Source organism: Anabas testudineus, chromosome 16 (assembly GCF_900324465.2).
Source record: "Anabas testudineus chromosome 16, fAnaTes1.2, whole genome shotgun sequence".
Classification (NCBI taxonomy): Eukaryota; Metazoa; Chordata; class Actinopteri; order Anabantiformes; family Anabantidae; genus Anabas; species Anabas testudineus.
The window spans coordinates 16890532-16908630 of record NC_046625.1 but is presented as its reverse complement, the minus strand read 5'-3'; the positions used below and the strand labels follow the sequence as shown (position 1 = coordinate 16908630).

At 37.9% G+C, this 18099-nt stretch overlaps 1 protein-coding gene across 2 annotated transcripts in view; it reads left to right on the top strand.

The window, feature by feature from the left end:
• Window positions 1–16313, top strand: part of LOC113170693 (CUB and sushi domain-containing protein 3-like) — a 196595-nt gene extending 180282 nt beyond the window's left edge. For both annotated transcript variants that reach the window (XM_026372889.1, XM_026372888.1), the window contains exons 61-70: window positions 840–1013; window positions 1552–1625; window positions 3586–3697; window positions 8667–8846; window positions 9486–9551; window positions 10708–10866; window positions 11272–11384; window positions 12105–12192; window positions 13236–13377; window positions 13941–16313. In XM_026372889.1, coding sequence (XP_026228674.1) covers window positions 840–1013; window positions 1552–1625; window positions 3586–3697; window positions 8667–8846; window positions 9486–9551; window positions 10708–10866; window positions 11272–11384; window positions 12105–12192; window positions 13236–13377; window positions 13941–14100 — 1268 coding nt within the window. In that variant the 3' untranslated portion in view covers window positions 14101–16313. The remainder of the gene's footprint in view (window positions 1–839; window positions 1014–1551; window positions 1626–3585; window positions 3698–8666; window positions 8847–9485; window positions 9552–10707; window positions 10867–11271; window positions 11385–12104; window positions 12193–13235; window positions 13378–13940) is intronic.
• Window positions 16314–18099: the final 1786 nt, after the last annotated feature.

The following is an 18099-nucleotide window of genomic DNA, read 5'->3' as shown; positions in this document are numbered from 1 at the left end:
TTATTGTAGTCAATTTGATTAGATGCCTATAAGCAATAATTGAAGGAGCAGCAGTGATATTCCAGCAGGCTTCATTTGCTGAGGCTGTGGCTTGAGTCTTAACAAAAAGGCAATATCATACGAGGGGCATGGAGAGCAGCAGTGGTAGCAGATGCCTATGGTTGTGTTAAGCTCAAGGCCCTGTCAGAGGTTAATATATCACTTGCTAATTATTTTGATCTAAAATTGAGTGCCATGACCTCCTTCACTACCTCTTTGCTTCCAAGATGAATATACTCATATCTACTGTAACCAACAAGGTTGATTGTTAGAATGATCAGAGAAGACATCAGTGCATTTGACAACGTGCAATAAAAAATGGCCAAATGGATTTGTGCAATAAGCATAATGACAATGACATTTGAATAATTAAGTGCAAAACTGAAGCGTTTTCAAATCATATTAAAATATAGTATTTTTACAGTTAGGTACTTAAATAAAAGCCTATTAAAAAAGTAAAAACTCAGCAGCAGTAATGTATGCTGAGTAATGTATAGCCCATGTAGTTAATTCTCATCATGGTTTGATTGTGTACTGCTGCAGCTCACTCATCATTTCTAAATGAAATGCTGAATAGTCTACTGAATGCTTCAGCTGCCTAGATGCAGTAATTTCTATGTATAAAGTGGTTAAAATCAATTTTACAGTGCTTGAATTTAAAGAAACAGGATAGATCAGTATCAACAAAGAAATAAACAAGAGATGGTGTATTGTAGCGTTTAAGATAAATGATGAACATCTCTGGATACGTTTGCCCTTGGCTTATCATATCAGCAATATTCCACTTTTTTCCTTTGCAGCCAAGTTCTGTGGAGACCCGGGTACGCCGGCCAAAGGACGGAGAGAAGGGCGCAGTTTCATCTTCAAGTCAGAAGTGATAATTAGCTGCAGCGCTCCCTATGTGTTGGTGGGATCATCAACACGCATATGTCAGCAGGATGGTACATGGAGCGGATCTCAGCCTCAATGCATAGGTACAGAATATTAGAAAACCAAACACCATCTTGATCTCATACTTGTGGGTGTTGACTTGTGATTAAAAACGTTGTTAAAACTTAACAGTCTTCAAAGCTTTTTATTGTCATTTTTTCATTTTTTTGTTGAATTTACACTAAGATTAGCTCATTGTTCAGTTCATACAGATGTACAGTAAAGCTAAACCACTAGAAAGAAATGCATTATAGTGTAACTTAGGGGCGGTGCTATTTAATTGCAGCCTAGATAGATTTTTGTTTTTCATCAAATTGATGTCTTTAAATTTGATTTTAGTGTCATCAGTTATTAAAAGTCTTAGTGGTCTATATTTTTAAAACTTTCGAAAGCCAAGGAATTCATGATCAAAGAGACTAGATACTGCTCATGTTACTGTGACACTTCAGTAATTGTCCTCTGGTACATGGTACACCAGAGAAAAATTGCTTCATCATTATCAATGATTGCCCCTCTTTGATATTCTCATTTAAACTCTCCTGCAATCCCTCTGCTCATCTTGACAATGATTTCATGTTCCAGAGCCCACGAGAACCACGTGTGAAAATCCAGGGACACCTGAGCACGGCTTTATGAATTACACAACAGGCTTTAAGGTAAAATGAGGCGGCATTGGAAAAAAAGAAGGATAAACACAGACCTCAGTGTATTTCACATGTATGTTAGGTATATACAGTAGCAAGAAAAAGTATGTGAACCCTTTGGAAATCCATGGTTTTCTGCATTAATTTCTCATAAAACACAAGCTGATCTTTATTTAAGTCAAGAGTATTAACAAATGTAAATAAAAACATATTGACGTCATAGCGCTAGTGAAAAAACTATGTGAACCCTTGGAATTAATTAGTGGTTGACACCCCAAAACCCCAACATTTACTAATACTCTTGACTGATCAGATCACGTAATGACAAATCAATGCAGAAAACAATGGAATTCCAAAACGTAGGACTATATAATTACTGTGGTATATTTTAATAATTTTGTGTACCTCCCCAATTTCTAAAGTGTGAAATAGCCTGGCTGGTGTACCTCAACAGCAGAGCTCGATAAATGTGATTATCATTTAAAGCTTACAGCTGCTGCTGTGTTACCTGTACTTAGACCTCTTTCAATAGATTTTTTGTGTACAATCATTATTTATTTCCGTTGGATTATGTTATGTCAGTGCAAGGGTAAAATAGTGAAGTCTGTACATATCCAACAAGAGTGGTGCCCACAATGGCTGCAGAAAGTATTAATTAATATAAAATTGAATGCTATTTTATCCATTGGTCTACACTCAATAGTCCACAATGACAAAAGCAAAATAAGTTTTTATGTGTCACAATTTAATTCAAAATTAAACACTGAAATTTATTTTATACCCTTTGTTGTGGCACTTTAAATTGCAAGTAGACCCGTTTCGTTTCAAGATGTGGCCACAACTTGATTGAATCTTGGCATTTAAAGGACTGTGAGCATAAAATGATTCTCCAGGGTCATCAAACAAAAGTCAAACCCTTTGGGCAAAACTCTAAGGACAATGTGTGATTGACATCAGACGTGGTGAGACATGGTGATAGCAGCATCATATACTGTGGGGGCTTCTCAGCAGCAGAAAAGGAGGGCACTGGTTTCAGGACAAGTCTCTGACTGACCTTGAGCGACCCAGCAAAAGTCCAGACTTCAACCCCACAGAATTTCTGTGGAGAGACCTGAAAAAGGCCGGTTCAGATGCAAGAGAAGAGATAAATTGCCTAAATTTAGTTTTGCAGTAGTTTGTAGATACATTACTGCCAAACGGGTTTGTATTGTATATTGAATTAAGGGTCGGGGTTTTCATATTTTCACTTTGTCATTATGGGTTATTGACAATTGTATGCTACAAAATGATGCACAAAAAAGCAAAGAGGTCTAAATAGGGGTTTGAGCATGTGTGGAAGATGAGAAATAGTCACAAGAACTGATATTATGACCATTAGCATGCTTAGTATCTCCCTTAAGACGCTTTCAGCTAGCGTATTTCATTTTATTCCTCCCTGTTGCTTTTACACTGTCACTTACAAGCTAAGTGCAAATAATTTCTCCACCATATTCAGTGGAATATCTAATGTTAAAATTGTCCCAGATGAACAAATGAAAGCAGAAGCACTGCCTGTAATGTACATGGCTGTAGTCTTTCAGTTTTGTACATAACTGAACATCTTTGCCAACATCTTCACACTCCTTTCGAGAAAATCTTGTGTAGATGGTGTCTTTAAACAGATGACTGTGATGCTAGCTGAAAGTAAGTCATTTATTAAGATAAGTGAAAACTGTTTGGCTCTATAGTTTTACCAAAAAGGAAGCTTCCTGACTTTCTAATGTCTGTGCATCAGTTCAGAACAAAATATGGGCCATCGCCTCTAGGAATAGTCTCCATCTGCCTCCACACACTACAGATAATCATTAAAAAGGAGAAAAAAACGTGCGTGCAGTATTTTTTTTCCCTAGCTCTTTAGATTTGATGCTAGGAGCCTATTGGCATTTGCATCAGTGTATTGACTCTCTCCACTCCATGTGCTGTTTGTGGCCAGGTGGGCAGCAGAGTAGACTTCCAATGCCAACAGGGACAGCTACTGCAGGGCTCCACTACCCGGATCTGTTTGCCAGATCTCACCTGGACCGGCATCCAGCCTACCTGTATCCGTGAGTGCTTGTTCCCCTACCTCTTTTACAATATTTTTACATCAGTTACTCATTTTTTCACTCTCCCTTGCACTATTTTCTCACTATTTATCTACATGGCTGGCTACTCGGTTATCTTCTTTTTTCCCTCAACCCCCACCTCTGTCTGTGCCTCTTCTCACTACAACTTCTCTTGTTCTCTTTTTCCTGCCGCAGCCTTTGTCCCAGTAGATTGCATCTTGCACCTCAATCAACCTGCCATCCCAGTCATTCTCAGAGTGAGGTGTTGATCTTGATTACTGTAATTTAGTTTGAACTACCTGAACTGTCGACCAATACCAAACCAGGGCTGTGCAGTTTAGCTCAGACTCTTTGCCAAGCTTTGCCATGCTTTCCTCAGTTGTGATGTAAGCCAGTATCTCAGTGGAATCCCTTCCAGCTTTGGCAGTCTTCAGGGAAACATTTCCAACTCAAATCTTACTATAGACTGCCTTTTACTGTGCACTTACAGTGTAAACACTTGGGCTTTGTGATATAGGGATTCAAATGATATGTTGTAATCTTGATTTCATAACCCCCAAGATGCAGCACCCACTTGAATTTCCCAGACACATTTGTGCTGAGGAAGCAGAAACATTGTAATACCTTCCGTTTATTCTCTGCCTGATTTTCTCTGCAGCACAGATTTGTGTTTGTGTGTGTGTGTGTGTGTGTTGGTGTGAGGAGGAAGAAGAGTTGTGACTTCTTATGAATATGCACATGCTATATTTTGCTGTGGTTATAGCTGTCACTTTATTAGCTACTCCTAACTGAAACTAATGCCTGCTTACAGCATATTAAATATTCATATAATAAGAAATGTTCTTTAAAGATAAACTTGTGTTTATAGATGAAATTTGCATTACTACCAAATACATTGACTATGTTGTGATTTTATTTGGTCTCTGTGACTATAGATATTCTATAAGTGGCACTTTGAAGCCTAGTGAATGTCCTGTGAGAGGTTCTTCTTTTTTGACAGTGCAAAACATAACATATACTGTATAACATACCCTTTTTAGCCATGATGTTGTAATGGTGTAAGGCCAACGGCTGAAATGGCAGTTTGACAGCTAGTCTGGGTTTTATTCAAACACATAATGTTTTGAGGCTTTTAAGTTTCCCTACTCACCCTGTTCAGCAGGTGCGGTTTCTTTGTCAGGCCTGTCTGTCTCTGCTGAGGTTGCAGCATCTCAAAAGCTGCTCCCTGGCTCTGGTCCCTCTCTGATGGCTTGAAAAATGTATTGATTTTTCTCTGCCCTCATCCTGTCATTGTTATTCCTAGAAAAAGAACAGAGAAATCTGATGCTCACCAAATTATACCCCATGCTTTAAGGAATAGATTTTACATTTGCCAGTTGTGTGACTGAAAAGGAAACATTTACTCTAATGGGTCTATTATTATGTAAAGTTACATAAAATAGTATAACATGAATAGCTCTTAAGTTACAACCCAACACAATAATTTAATAATAAATCCTTATTATACCGAAGTCACCTTCTCCTATGACTCTGCCACACGATGTTAACTAACAGGCAGTAAAAACATTCAGCAGATGTTTTACATTCATATCCAGACTTTCCATATGCAGCTATGATGTGTGAATTTATCATTATTAGTGTTTTTGTGGTATATTTACATCTGTATATGTATTATATAATTGAAAATCCAAAATCATAAACCGGATGATTATTGTGGATACTGTTGATTGACTTGAACTTTAGTCTCTTATTTATTACTGGGAGATATTTATTTCACTAGGAGAAATCTGTGGTTATGTATTTGAGTATGAGTGGTTTTATATGTGTCTGAAACTTTGACCCTCGGACAAAACAGAGTCATAAATCCACTAAAATACCTTTCTCTATGATTAAATGGTCTTCTGTTAGTGCGAAGCCACTTAAATTGATTTAAAAGTGAAGCCAGCCAATCTTATAGTGCTGGCGAAAAAAAACTTGAGAGGGATTATCAACGCCATATATGTAATATATGCACTGGATACAAGTCAGCGTTGAGTATCACTGAATGTTAATTTTGTTACCTTTCTTTGAAATTATTATTTTTGCTTACATTTCATTCCAGCTCACTTTTATGTTTTGAAATTCAACAACTAGTAGAGTTGAACTCCAAAGCAGTGAAATTTAGGTATTTGACGGTACTAGTAATAATGTAATTAGCAAACAGTGCTACCACTAATGAAACATTGTTTTAATGTCAAATGAGCATGCTGACTACTATAAAAAGATAGATAAAGACTGTTTGGCTGTTGCAGTTTGTAGCTGATCAGCCTCCTAGCCTCCAACCTGAGGAAATGTATTATCTGATGTGAAGAATTTCTAAGCAATATTGAGAATTCCCCAGTAGTTGAATCTGTTACATAAGAAATGTTAGTCAGTCAGAAAATACAAGAATAACTTTTGCAAACAAATCCCCATGATTGTGTGTGTGTTTGGCCGAGAGATTCTTTACATCAGGAAACAACTGTCCAGTCAGAGCAGAAACTGCAAACTGCATGTTTAACACAACACAGACCCAGAACTTGATTTGCCAAAATCCAGCTACCGACAACTATTATACTTTGTATCACTATGTGTAAACGCACCATTAATGACATTGAGTCGGGCTGCCTCTCTGTGTCCATATCCTTACTAACGTGCTCTATCTGAGAAAGCATTCATGCCTTGATAGCACGTTTTTGTGTCAAAGAAAGTGTCTTTGGGGGCCTCGTGTAATCTCAGGAGTAAAGACTTCTGTGCTGTTTGAAGTGTAAATAACCATGGAACTGTCAACAAAACTTTATAAGGGATATGATATGTCTTTAATATAACCATATTCATTGGCCTTGTATGTGTCAGTGTCAGTAATCACCGTCTACAGGTTCTGCAGCCACTGTGGACATGTACTGACAGTTTGGCATCTTAAATGGGTTACACAGACGTGAGCTCAGGCAGCACGAAGGGAGTTTATTTATCTATTTTTTTATTTGTGTCTCCAGGCTTTATATGTAAAACTTAGGATATGAGGCAGTTTTCATACAGTGTAATGCCAGATTTATGATAGGTGTAGACGTGTTTAGGTGTAGTCTTTGCTAAAGATTCTTGATATTTCATTCAAACAAACTCCTTCCCTCCTTTCCTACCTTAATTTGTCTTTTAGCAACTACATCCCCCAAAATATGTGCATGGGCATTGCCAAAGCAAAACTGGCACCTGGGGAAAGAACTGATTCAACAGATGTACATCATCACATACAGTATAATAATCAAGCCAAATGCAATCTTAACAACACAAGCTGATAGACCTCATATAGATGAAAAACAGGTCATTTTCATATTTTCTGACCTTGTTCAACTGTCTCAAAGAGTAGTGTATATTATTGTAAGCAGGGGAATTGATCATCCATCTCTCTTGACGGTAATAGAGCTAATATTCAGAAAGCATCAGACACACAGCCCCTTTAACCCCCCACCCTACCCCTTCACTCTGCACAAGCAAGAGTAGTCCTTGTGCTAACATTGGACAGCTGGAGGAATGTGAGGTGAACTTGACAAAAAATGTAATGATAAATAATTAAGAACAGCACCACTATTGTATACTAAATAAATAACCCTAACTCAGTTTAACATGGAAAAACATAAGTAACCTGCTTGATTTCAATGCTGAACTTTCACCTTCGTATCTAGTTTCACCTGTTTTCCTTTCTGAAGCATTGATAAATATATGTCTTCAGACATGGATATAACATTTTCAGCTCAAACAGCAGAAATAGTAAAATTTTCTTCTCCTTATTTTTTATAAAGCTGAGAAACTGAGTCTCATTCTAGCATCCCATCCACACCCTATTACCAATGGTGTCAATAAAATGCCATGAAGGACTGCTTAGGTACTATGACTCCCTTGCAGCTGTCTCTCATTTGACAGATGGGAACATATTCTTCTTCTCATAAGCTGCAAAATTATTTTGGGATTTTTACATTATTGTTGATGCTTCAGAGGCTGAATGTTGAACTCAGTGTTTTGGTGGTGCAAGGTGATTTGCATTGCCTTTTTTTTTTGTGAGCTTGTTGATGTGAGAAATTAAACTAAATATACTCCGCCCACTTGTGAGAACATGAAAATATTTATTTATTATAATTCAGCCAAAGCTTGTAAACTACTGTAAGCTTTTCAGCTCTGTCCTAAATCAGCATGTCACTGACAGGATAATTAAATATGCTAAAAAAGACAAATGTGCCACATCCAACAAAACTTGTATTTTAGTATTTGTTTGCTGGTTTCTGTTGAGCTGACACTCTTGACACTCTCTCAGCATACACTTGTCTCTTATCCAGGACCGCACTTTTGTTTTTACAGACACCATTTTGCATCCTTTCAGTGTCATTGAGTATCTGTGAACTTACAACCTGTATGCACATGCTCATGATAGAAAGACCCACTAGATAGACAGTAACATTCACTGCAGCACTGTTTGCAAAGATACCAGTGTGTTTGCTCTAGTTTGGTTCCACCCTTGAAATGTTTTATTAGTTCAATGAATACAAAAACAACCCAAAAACTGCAAACTATTTATTCAAAGACTGCATGAATTCTAATGTAGCAGAACTTGCTCTTGGTGTGGCACAGCATTATGAGATACCTGTGGTTTGTAATTCTGGGTTGTGATTCTAACAAGTCCAGCTGTTGATTTGACTTTATCTATGGCTGTGCACATTAGTGTACCAGTATGTATCAATATGCTTCCTAATAGTTTCCTGAACTCAATTAAATTGTAAATTACGTGCTCTTCTTTTTTAGATCACTTTTTCCCTGACTAACCCGTCTTTACTACTATTGCTCTGTGCTCAGAGTGCTTCATTATCTATTATATCTGTTTGTGTATATTGGTGTACATTTGTGTGTGTGTGTGCGTGTACGTACACACTAACGTGCCTGCTATCTGCTTGGTCTCCAGCTCACTCATGCAAGCAGCCACGGAGCCCAGCCAACGCTGACGTTGTGGGTCTAGACCTGCCCTCCTACGGTTACACCCTGGTGTACACCTGTCAACCAGGTTATTTCCTATCCGGGGGTTCAGAGCACCGTGTCTGCCGCTCTGACGGCAGCTGGACTGGCAAGGTGCCTGTGTGCAGAGGTATGTGGTCAGCAAAGGTCTACGAGGGCACATGATGGAGACGCTGGTGAGGAGGAGGGGGATGGAGGAAAAGTGGAAATGTTCCAAAGGAAATGTGTGCATGTGCATAAATGTGGAAGGAGGGTAGGTGGTTTTAGAGGAGTGTATAATTGTGTATATACTTAGTATTTTAAAAGCTCTCTGTCCAGGGTGTACCCTGCCTCTCATCCAATGACAGTTGGGATTGGATTGAGCATCCCCATGACCCTTAATAGGATAAAGCAATTAGGATAATGGTTGAATGGATTGAAGCTCTCTTACAGTATGTGATATTTGTGCTACTGCTCACTCAGGGTTAAGATAAATAAGCTGCTAATCAAATACAGTGACACATTGTGGTTTCAGTGATGTTTTCCCTAAACCTACTATGTGACTGTTCACTCTACTAATTGCTATATGCCCGGTCAGAGTTTTATTTTCGCTTGAACTTTAAGCAGTGTTTTTGAACTGAGCCAGAGGAGATCTTACCAAAGTGAAGAAGTATAATGTAGACAGCATGTTAGTGTTAAGCAGTGCTTACTTTCTGAAGGTCCGCCAACTGCTAAGCCTTGCTGTGTATCACTATATCTTTGTGACATACATATTTATGTTCTTCTGCAGTCGGATCCAAATCACATGAGAAAACTGTCAAACCCGTACCAGGGACACCCAGTCCTAAAATAAATGGTGAGTTTTGAATCCCACAAGCTGTTTAACTGCGTCTTCAGTCCTGCATCTGTCACCAGCATCAGCAACAGAAAGGTTTTCTGGAAACAGTACAAATTCTGTTTGTCATTGCATGTTGTCAACATAGCGTTGAAACTAACGCTATGTTGTCTTGTCAAAAGTGACAGAATCAAAATTATAAAAGGCATATTTCACTCTTCCATGAGCTGTTGGTTTTAGTAGAGATATGCCACAGTATAGCAATGCATTTCAGTTGCAAAATAATGGTGGTACATCTAAGTCTTCCCTTCACATCATAAAACATAATTTGTTGTGCCAACAGTTATTGAAAATTATTATTATATTATATTATTAGTAAAATACTTGAACTACTTGGGATAATTTTGTTATGACAACTCCTAATAGCCACCTTTTCGCACTGATTCAGTAATTGACTTGTAATTTCTAGTAAACAATTGCCAGAAGATAATGAGTGTGCTTTAAGACAGCTTTAAAAAGTTTTATTAACTATTATAGAAGTTCTGCCAAGTTCACAGAGTGAATCCAGACTTATCTTTGTGAATGTATTTCATTATCATTAATTGAGATTGTCAGAGCAAATAAGATATTATTTAAATTAAATCAAAAGATTGTTATCAGCTGTTTGATATGTTGATTCAGTTGCATACCTAATTACCACTTTGCAGTATTTCGCTTGCATTAAAAACATAATATTGATTTGATGTTGCTTAAAACTGATACATTACAGTCCCTTTTAAAAGAACTGGAACTGAAAGACTAATTCATTTGTTTTTTCTGTACACTGAAGATATTTGGGTCTAAGATCTAAAGATTGATCAGACAAAAGTTTAGAATTTCAGCTTTTATTTGATGGTGTTTACAATAACTGGATTAAGGCTGGGACTCACTGACATCTCCAAGCTTTTATGATGACACCAACAATAACCTCTACCAATGTGTGCAAGAACTTTCATGTACATTTATATATATATTCATATATATGTATATATTCATATATATGTATATATATATATATATATGTGTGTGTGTGTGTGTGTGTGTGTGTGTGTGTGTGTTTGTGTATATGTGTATATGTTTCAGTTCTTTTATGCAGTTTATTCCTTTATTTAATGAGTTTTATTTTCCTTTCCTGAAGTTCCTGACAACGTCTTTGCCCCTGATTTCCTATGGAAGGGTTCCTATGATTACAAGGGCCAGAAACAGCCAATGACTTTAACAGTGACAAGCTTTAATGCCACAACGGGAAAAGTCAATGTAACTTTAACCGACAGTAGCATGGAGTTTCTGCTCTCTGGTGAGTCATCTATAAATCATCTGTCTTCTACTTCCTCCCCTCTCCTCCTCTCACTACCTCTGTGTGTCACTTTCATTTATTTTGAGGGTTCCTCATGTCAATCAGTCAATCACCAAATTATCTCATGCATGAGAGTGGAAATTAACTATTGGCTCTAAAGACGGATGTATTAGTCTGCGCTGACTGACTAACTGCCCACTCAAGAGTCACTCGTCTCCTCCCCTCCTCCTTCAGCTATTTTCTCTCTTTTACTTTTTCTCTTCTCCTCAGCTTTTCTTTCTTTCATTTTCTGTTTTCTCTCTTTGCTTATTTTCATTTAGTCTTTTATCGTGTTCCAGTATTTATATTGCCTCGTCCCTTTATTCACATCATTTCTCCTCCTACCCCTTGTTCTCTACCTTTTAGGAGTGTTCAAGCGCCAGGAGGCACGCTTAACGCTCCTACTTTACCACATGAGAGCACTGGCCCACAGCTCCTTGAGCAGGATTACTGATGAGACCTGGGCAATGGACGGATTTGTGAGTATACATTGGAGTTTGAAACAGCTGGCCAGTGATCTTTTGGAAGTAACCAAGCACTGTGACTGTATTTTATTTAATATATTTCTTTCTGTTTTTGTTCAGACTGACGGTGAGGTAGAATATTAAAGCCAATGGGGCTGTAACTTCTGCTAAGGCAAAAATAAGCCAACTTAATCAAGCCTATGTTTCCTTTTCATTACTCCCTTCTCATCCTACTTACCACGCCAACAAAGACAAAACATCACAACACATGAGAAGAAACTGTGACAATAAGCAGTATTTCCTGTCTTATTCTGTTTTTGTTTACATAGATTTACTTTGGCTGTAGATCAGATCAGCTGAATAAGCTCAGACACACACCTGAGATCTAAGAGATCTCTAACAACTGCAGAACATTTTTTGTTGGTTGAGATTCCTCTTCTAAAATAAACTTCAAGGTCTACTTTATAATAAGGTGTGACAGATAACGACACACCACTGAGCTATTCATAGCATACTGCACAACTTCTAGAGCAGGGTTTCAAAAAACAAAGGTGTTAGTTTCGAATGGGCCATGACAGAATGTGTTGTACTAGATACAGTATGAATGTGTTTTTTATTTGCTGTGGACCTGATTGTACACTCTTAGGTGAGAAGGAAAATCAAGATTTTTATATTTAGTTGAAACAAACCATACAGTTTCTCAAGCTCCCTGTTATGTTTGTTTGTTTTCGCCAGGTTTCAGCTGAGCCCGAGGGTGGCAGCTTTGTGTTCCAGGGCTTTATACAGGGTAAAGACTATGGACAATTTGGACTACAGAGACTTGGTATGTGTCTTCTCCAATTCAATAAATTCTCACTTCTCATTTGCCATTTTAAGATGAAATGAACAATGCAGTTAAATAAAGAGATAATCAATCAATACCCTCTCCACTTAAGAATATGCTGTGCTTATCGTTGCTTCACTTGGATGTTTAAGCTTCACTGTGCAGAGTTTGACTCTCCAAGGCTGTTTTTACATTCGTTCAAAGGGAGAAAAATTATGCCTTAAATGTGAGTTGAAGGTGCATACAGTATATACATAAAATGACATCACAGCTTGTTTGGGAGCCAGTCGTGATCTACCAAGTTTACTGTAGTGATTGCGAGCATACACATGGACTTTTCATTGAAGTAGGAGACGTCTTGTGTCAAATCTGTAGTTAAAATAGTAAACAAATATTTCCTTATTTAAAGACTTACAATTACAAAATATGGACAGCATTGGCTTAGGCAGATGTAAAGTCATGTTTTCTATGTGCAGTGCATACAGTGGAGATGTTTCTACTGTTGTATATAAAAGATAACTCACTATGAGACCCACTCTTTCCCCTCACATGGAGAAAACAGTGTTAGACTTGACTCTGTCACAATGACATTATACAGACATGTATATAGTGATTTTTTTCAACACCTGCTGACTGCTGCCTTTTTTTACTCTTATAGCACAGAGTACATTATCTCCTTTCACATCATTGTCCTTCATTTCTTTGTGCTCTACATTACTGTTGTCATCATCCGATGATTGTTTTCTACAAGATTATCACAGTCACAGTGATCATTATCGCTATGATCATTATATTTCCGTCTTTATCAACCGACTGCTGCATTTTCAACTTGTCATCATTGTGATCATCTTCATCAGCATCATCACCATCGTTATCGTCACCAGCACATGATACGTATTCTTTTATTATTTCACTTGATTCTGTTTTTCCACTGTTTGTGTTTGATTTTGTTCATCTGAATATGTTAAAAGTTCTTCATTCACATATACTATACACTGATTGTTTTCCTTATTCTTCTACTAAATATAATGTTTCTCCTCCAGGTTTGAGTGTAAGAGAAAATGTTACACTCACTGATCCTGAATCCAGCGGCTCCACCAACAGCAGTTCTGTTGCTGTCGCTATCCTCGTGCCTTTCTTTGCCCTCATCTTTGCAGGCCTCGGCTTTTATCTCTACAAACAACGGTATGTAGTGTATCCTGGTGTGTTCCACACTATCTGGGAGCCCAAATTTAGTAGCTGCTGTTGCTGAGATGATGTAGATAGTACACTGTGGCCCACTTCCACAGCCTGCTTTCTTGCAGTTTGTTTCCTCACTAGATACAGTACCTTAATTGTGAGACGGCTTAATAGCATGATGCAATATTAGTCTGTGCATTACGATCCAAACCACGTTACACCGCAGCATGCATTAGTCGTTTGGAATGAGAATAATAATAATGATATATGTTCCTTTTATGCACATTGTGCTGTACGGTATGAAGGTGCGCAGTGTGTATAGATGGACTGATTTAAGACAGATTATCTCTCAGAAGACAGATTATCTCTCAGAAGAGAACATACATGCAGATCATTATGTTAGTTACCAGTACACTAGCATAGGGCTCCTCTGACTGCTCTGTTCCACAATAATTACCATTCAGCTGCCCACACTAAGATAATGGAAGCATGTTTATTGGATTGGAAGGATAACAGATAATTGGGATACTGTCTCTCAACTAATATGCAACCTCCCTTTCTTTCCCCAGGAAAACAGATAAAGCGCAGTACACAGGATGTTCTGTTCATGAGAACAACAATGGACAGGCCACTTTTGAAAATCCCATGTACAACACAAACACAAAAGCTGCTGAGGGGAAAGTGGTCCGCTTTGACCCCAATCTCAACACCATCTGCACCATGGTTTGATGTCTGCTGAGTATGAGAGAAAGACGGAAAGAAAGAGAGACACAGAGAATTCAACCTCTCCTTCTTTGCCTAACATAAATATATATAAACATATTTATATTTTCCCTGTCTGATGACATACTACAAAGACACATCGTTGCTCAGAAACATAAAGCACACTTTCAGCAACACTTTTGGCAGTTGCAGTTGATCGTATAGAGAAGGTAAACGATTAAAGAAGAGAAAGACCTTTCCAGATCTTCCCATTGTTCGGCGAAGAAAAGTGCTTTACACTCTGTGAGTGTTGGCTTTATGAATAAAGGAGCCTCTGGCATTTAGCTAAAATAGAGTATTTTATGCTCTGTAGTATAAATATAGAGGGATTACTTCACAATGCCAAATAAAAATGTAAACTTTTTCTTTCCAAGAAACATCTCAGATCTAGGCCCCGTTTTTTTTGTTTTTGTCTCACATTCATCCTGATCACAGTTATTTTCTCTGACGGAGGTGAGGAGTCTCTCAACTGTGAGTTGATCGATGTAATCTTTAGAGTCTATTTTCGAAGCAGTGGGGTATGTGAGAGGAAATGAAGTAAAAAAAAAGAAATTGCCTCTTTGAATAGTGTTGGTGCTGCAATCTGTTCAAAGTTATATGGTCAATTATACCTCTTAATTGGACGGCACCTCCTACTGACAAAATATATGACCAGGGATTTGGTTATTAAAGTGTACTACAATTTTGTGAGTGCCATTGGGAATGCTAGTGTTTTTATTGTTACAGTGCAGGTTCTCTGACAGCAACAGAGTACATTTTCTTCACAAGAGATATGGTGAACATTAGGGCTTAGTATCGGCTTGTGTGCAATGAATTTGTTTTTGACAGAAACATTCTTTTTGTATGAGAGTTTCTTGTCAACAAGTCTGAGAAACTATGGTCAGAGCAAACTGTACTTTTAACTATATTAGCTGTGTGTGGCTGTACTCAAATCATTCAACAATGTTACCCGTCTTTAAGTTACTATAACTTTTTCTTGTTTACATTTTTCACATCCAAGTCTCTTTGTGTCCCAGATTAATCAAATTGTGAGTGAATTAACACCAGCCTTGAGTCTTTGTATATATCAAGAATCTCAAAGTAGGAGTTTCTGGCTTGATTATTTCAGGTATTATTGAAAGTGGAGAATACCTACAGTGCACAATATGTACAGGTATGCCGGCCAGGTTTCCCAGAAATTTATAAAAGCTTGGATGTCGGTAAATCAAAGTACAAAGATGATGAAAGTCAATAGAAAGTCGGAGGTCAGTAGAGGCTTGTCATCGTGTTTTTTTGTGACATGTCTGCCTTACTTTAGAGTAATTTCAAGACAGAACAAGTTGTTTTCATAAAGTTGACAGTATTTGTTGTTCTATAAGTCTTTTGGGAAACCGTGCCTTAGTCAGTATTTTCTTGATCTGTGCTCCTACTATGAGACATAACTTGATGAATACACTGCCTTGGCCTGTTTTATTGATGCACTCTGATTCAAATGGTTATTTAAATGTCTTACTGAAACATCAGCTTCTGCCAACAAATGTACAGTATATATGAAAAAATTTGCACACTTAAATATGAGCCACCATCAGTATTGTACCGCCACCATCCCAGTCCGCCCATGTTTTAAAAATGAAAAATGAATTTGACACTGTCATCACATTTCTACATCATTGCAGTGCCTTGAATACTATATGGGCATATGTTTTTAATGAAGACGTCACATTGCATTAGTAAAACTCTTCATCAGTGTAATCTATCCGCACAGTTTGCAATGATTTACCTGAGTGATGTCAGCTCTGACGGTTTATCTAACAAGAAGCGCGTTTGAAAAGTAACTCATAGTTTCATATCTGCGCATGTTGGCAAAAAGTGATCCAGTATAGCAAATGCTGCTATAGTACTTTGTACCACTATATTGATTCCTGTCATTGCTGTTACATTTTGTACATTTATACAGTTTTGATACTTGATGGCATTCTTTGGCAAGATGTCTTGTGTTATCAGTATGTAATATATTTTGCAAGTTCATATTTCCTATGGTGGAGAAAAGAAATGCACCTGGTGACTAAACTAAAGGATATGGTAAGTCAGTCTCACATCAGACTCCAGAGTAGAGTAGAGTGCTTTTAAATGTACCACACAATGGTGATCCCATTCAAGAGCCTGTGTATATGATTATGTACATATTACAAAACTTTTGTAAAGAGATATATTTTTTATGCAAATAAAGCATTTGTAAGTTATTGAATATGTTATTTCACATGTAAATGTCATGTAAGATGAAAAAATGTTTTGTATTTTTTTTCTTTATCAACAATGTATAAATCCTTAATTTATATATAAAATATAAAACAATGAATTTCAATTTTGCTATTCTCTTTTTTAATAGCAAAGTTCCTTGGTTTAGTCTCCTTGTGATATATGGAAAGTGTTGCAGTGTATTAGTCACAGATATGGTTGTTTTAACTTTGTCTGTCGCCTCTTTCTGTTGCACCTTCACAGTTCCTCTTAATGTGTTTTGCACTTGCTGACCACCGCTTCATTTAGCCAAAGAAAGCTTGGCACTGATATTATCTTTGTGCGAGGAATTTCATGCATCTCTTTTTCTTTGTTAACATTAACACCTAGTGTGAGCAGATATTCAGTGGAAGCTTTTAAAAGACATTTTATAAAGATGTCAAATGCTAGTATTGAAGTAGGTGGACATTTGCCATGGGCTTGGCAGCAGGAGGAGGTAACAGTTTGTCAAGACATTATGTAATAAGCTTAGATGAAGCTAATTGCTGCAATCAGGGCACAGATGATCAGTGGTGGAGTGTGACTGAGATCACTCAATAAAAAAAAAGTATGAAGAAGTCCAATAAAAATCAAACAACATGCACTTGACTGGCAGGAACTGGTTTGATTTCACAATGAGGTTAAGCATATACTTTAAAGTTTAAGCCTGGGATTTGTGTATGGATTAGAAATATTTGCCAGAAGGATTTTTCATTGAAGTTTCTCTGAAGCTTCGTGAAGCGGATTTTACCCATAGGGTGATGATGTAATATAAGCTAGTGCTAGGCTGAGATGTCAAATAGTCTCCGGGTGTTTGTTCAGTATGGATGTACACTCAGTGTAACAGTAATTCACTTCTAAACACTAGCCTGATCCCCTGTTTGCTGTTAGAGCAGCATAGCTTCGTTAAACCTTTGTTTCTGTGTCAGAGGATCCCTTGAGGGGCCTCTCTGGTGTTCAGCTGCATGCATCTGCAGCAGTTTGTACCATGTCATCCCCACAAATGCTCAGTTGAGATCTGGTGACTGTGAAGGTTGGTGCAGTAAGCTGATTTTACTGTCCTGATCATGGTGGCATTTGTGGTCTGGTGGCGTGGGCATGTGCCTGCTGGAGAAAATCAATTTGTAGAGGTCCATGCACGGGTACAATGAAAGGATGTTTCTGGCTGCCTCTGATGATCAGATACCCCGTGGTGTTCCCCCACTTCCATCAACTGGCTGAATGTATATTGTGAAATCCTACCCCACAACATAGTTGGCCAGCAGTATATTGACACATTGCATGATGGAAGTATTCCTGAATTTGCACGCGACTGTACTTTTTTTTTTTTTTTTTCATCAAAATGAAACGGCAGAAAGTGCTATTGATCTGAATGAACACCGTTCCCAGAATCCTCTAGAGTTTGTCATTCCCCAACCTGCATTGCAAAATGTTGTGCATTTGCAGAGAGAGACACAAGTGAGTGAAGCTGTTAGTTTCCTTCCCTCATGCGTGTCAAAGCATAATGAGTTGTGTATGCTTTCATGGATCTTCTTGCTCTAATGTGCGGGATTGTCAATTGACTAACTAGCCTCCGTCTCGCTGCATATTTCACTCTTTTACTAATGAGCCATTGTCAGCCACTCGGCTCTCTTTGGCCAGGGTGGAGGACTGTTCTGGTGACTGCTGAGAAAAAGGAAACCCTAAGTAAATGTCAGTTATGGACACTTA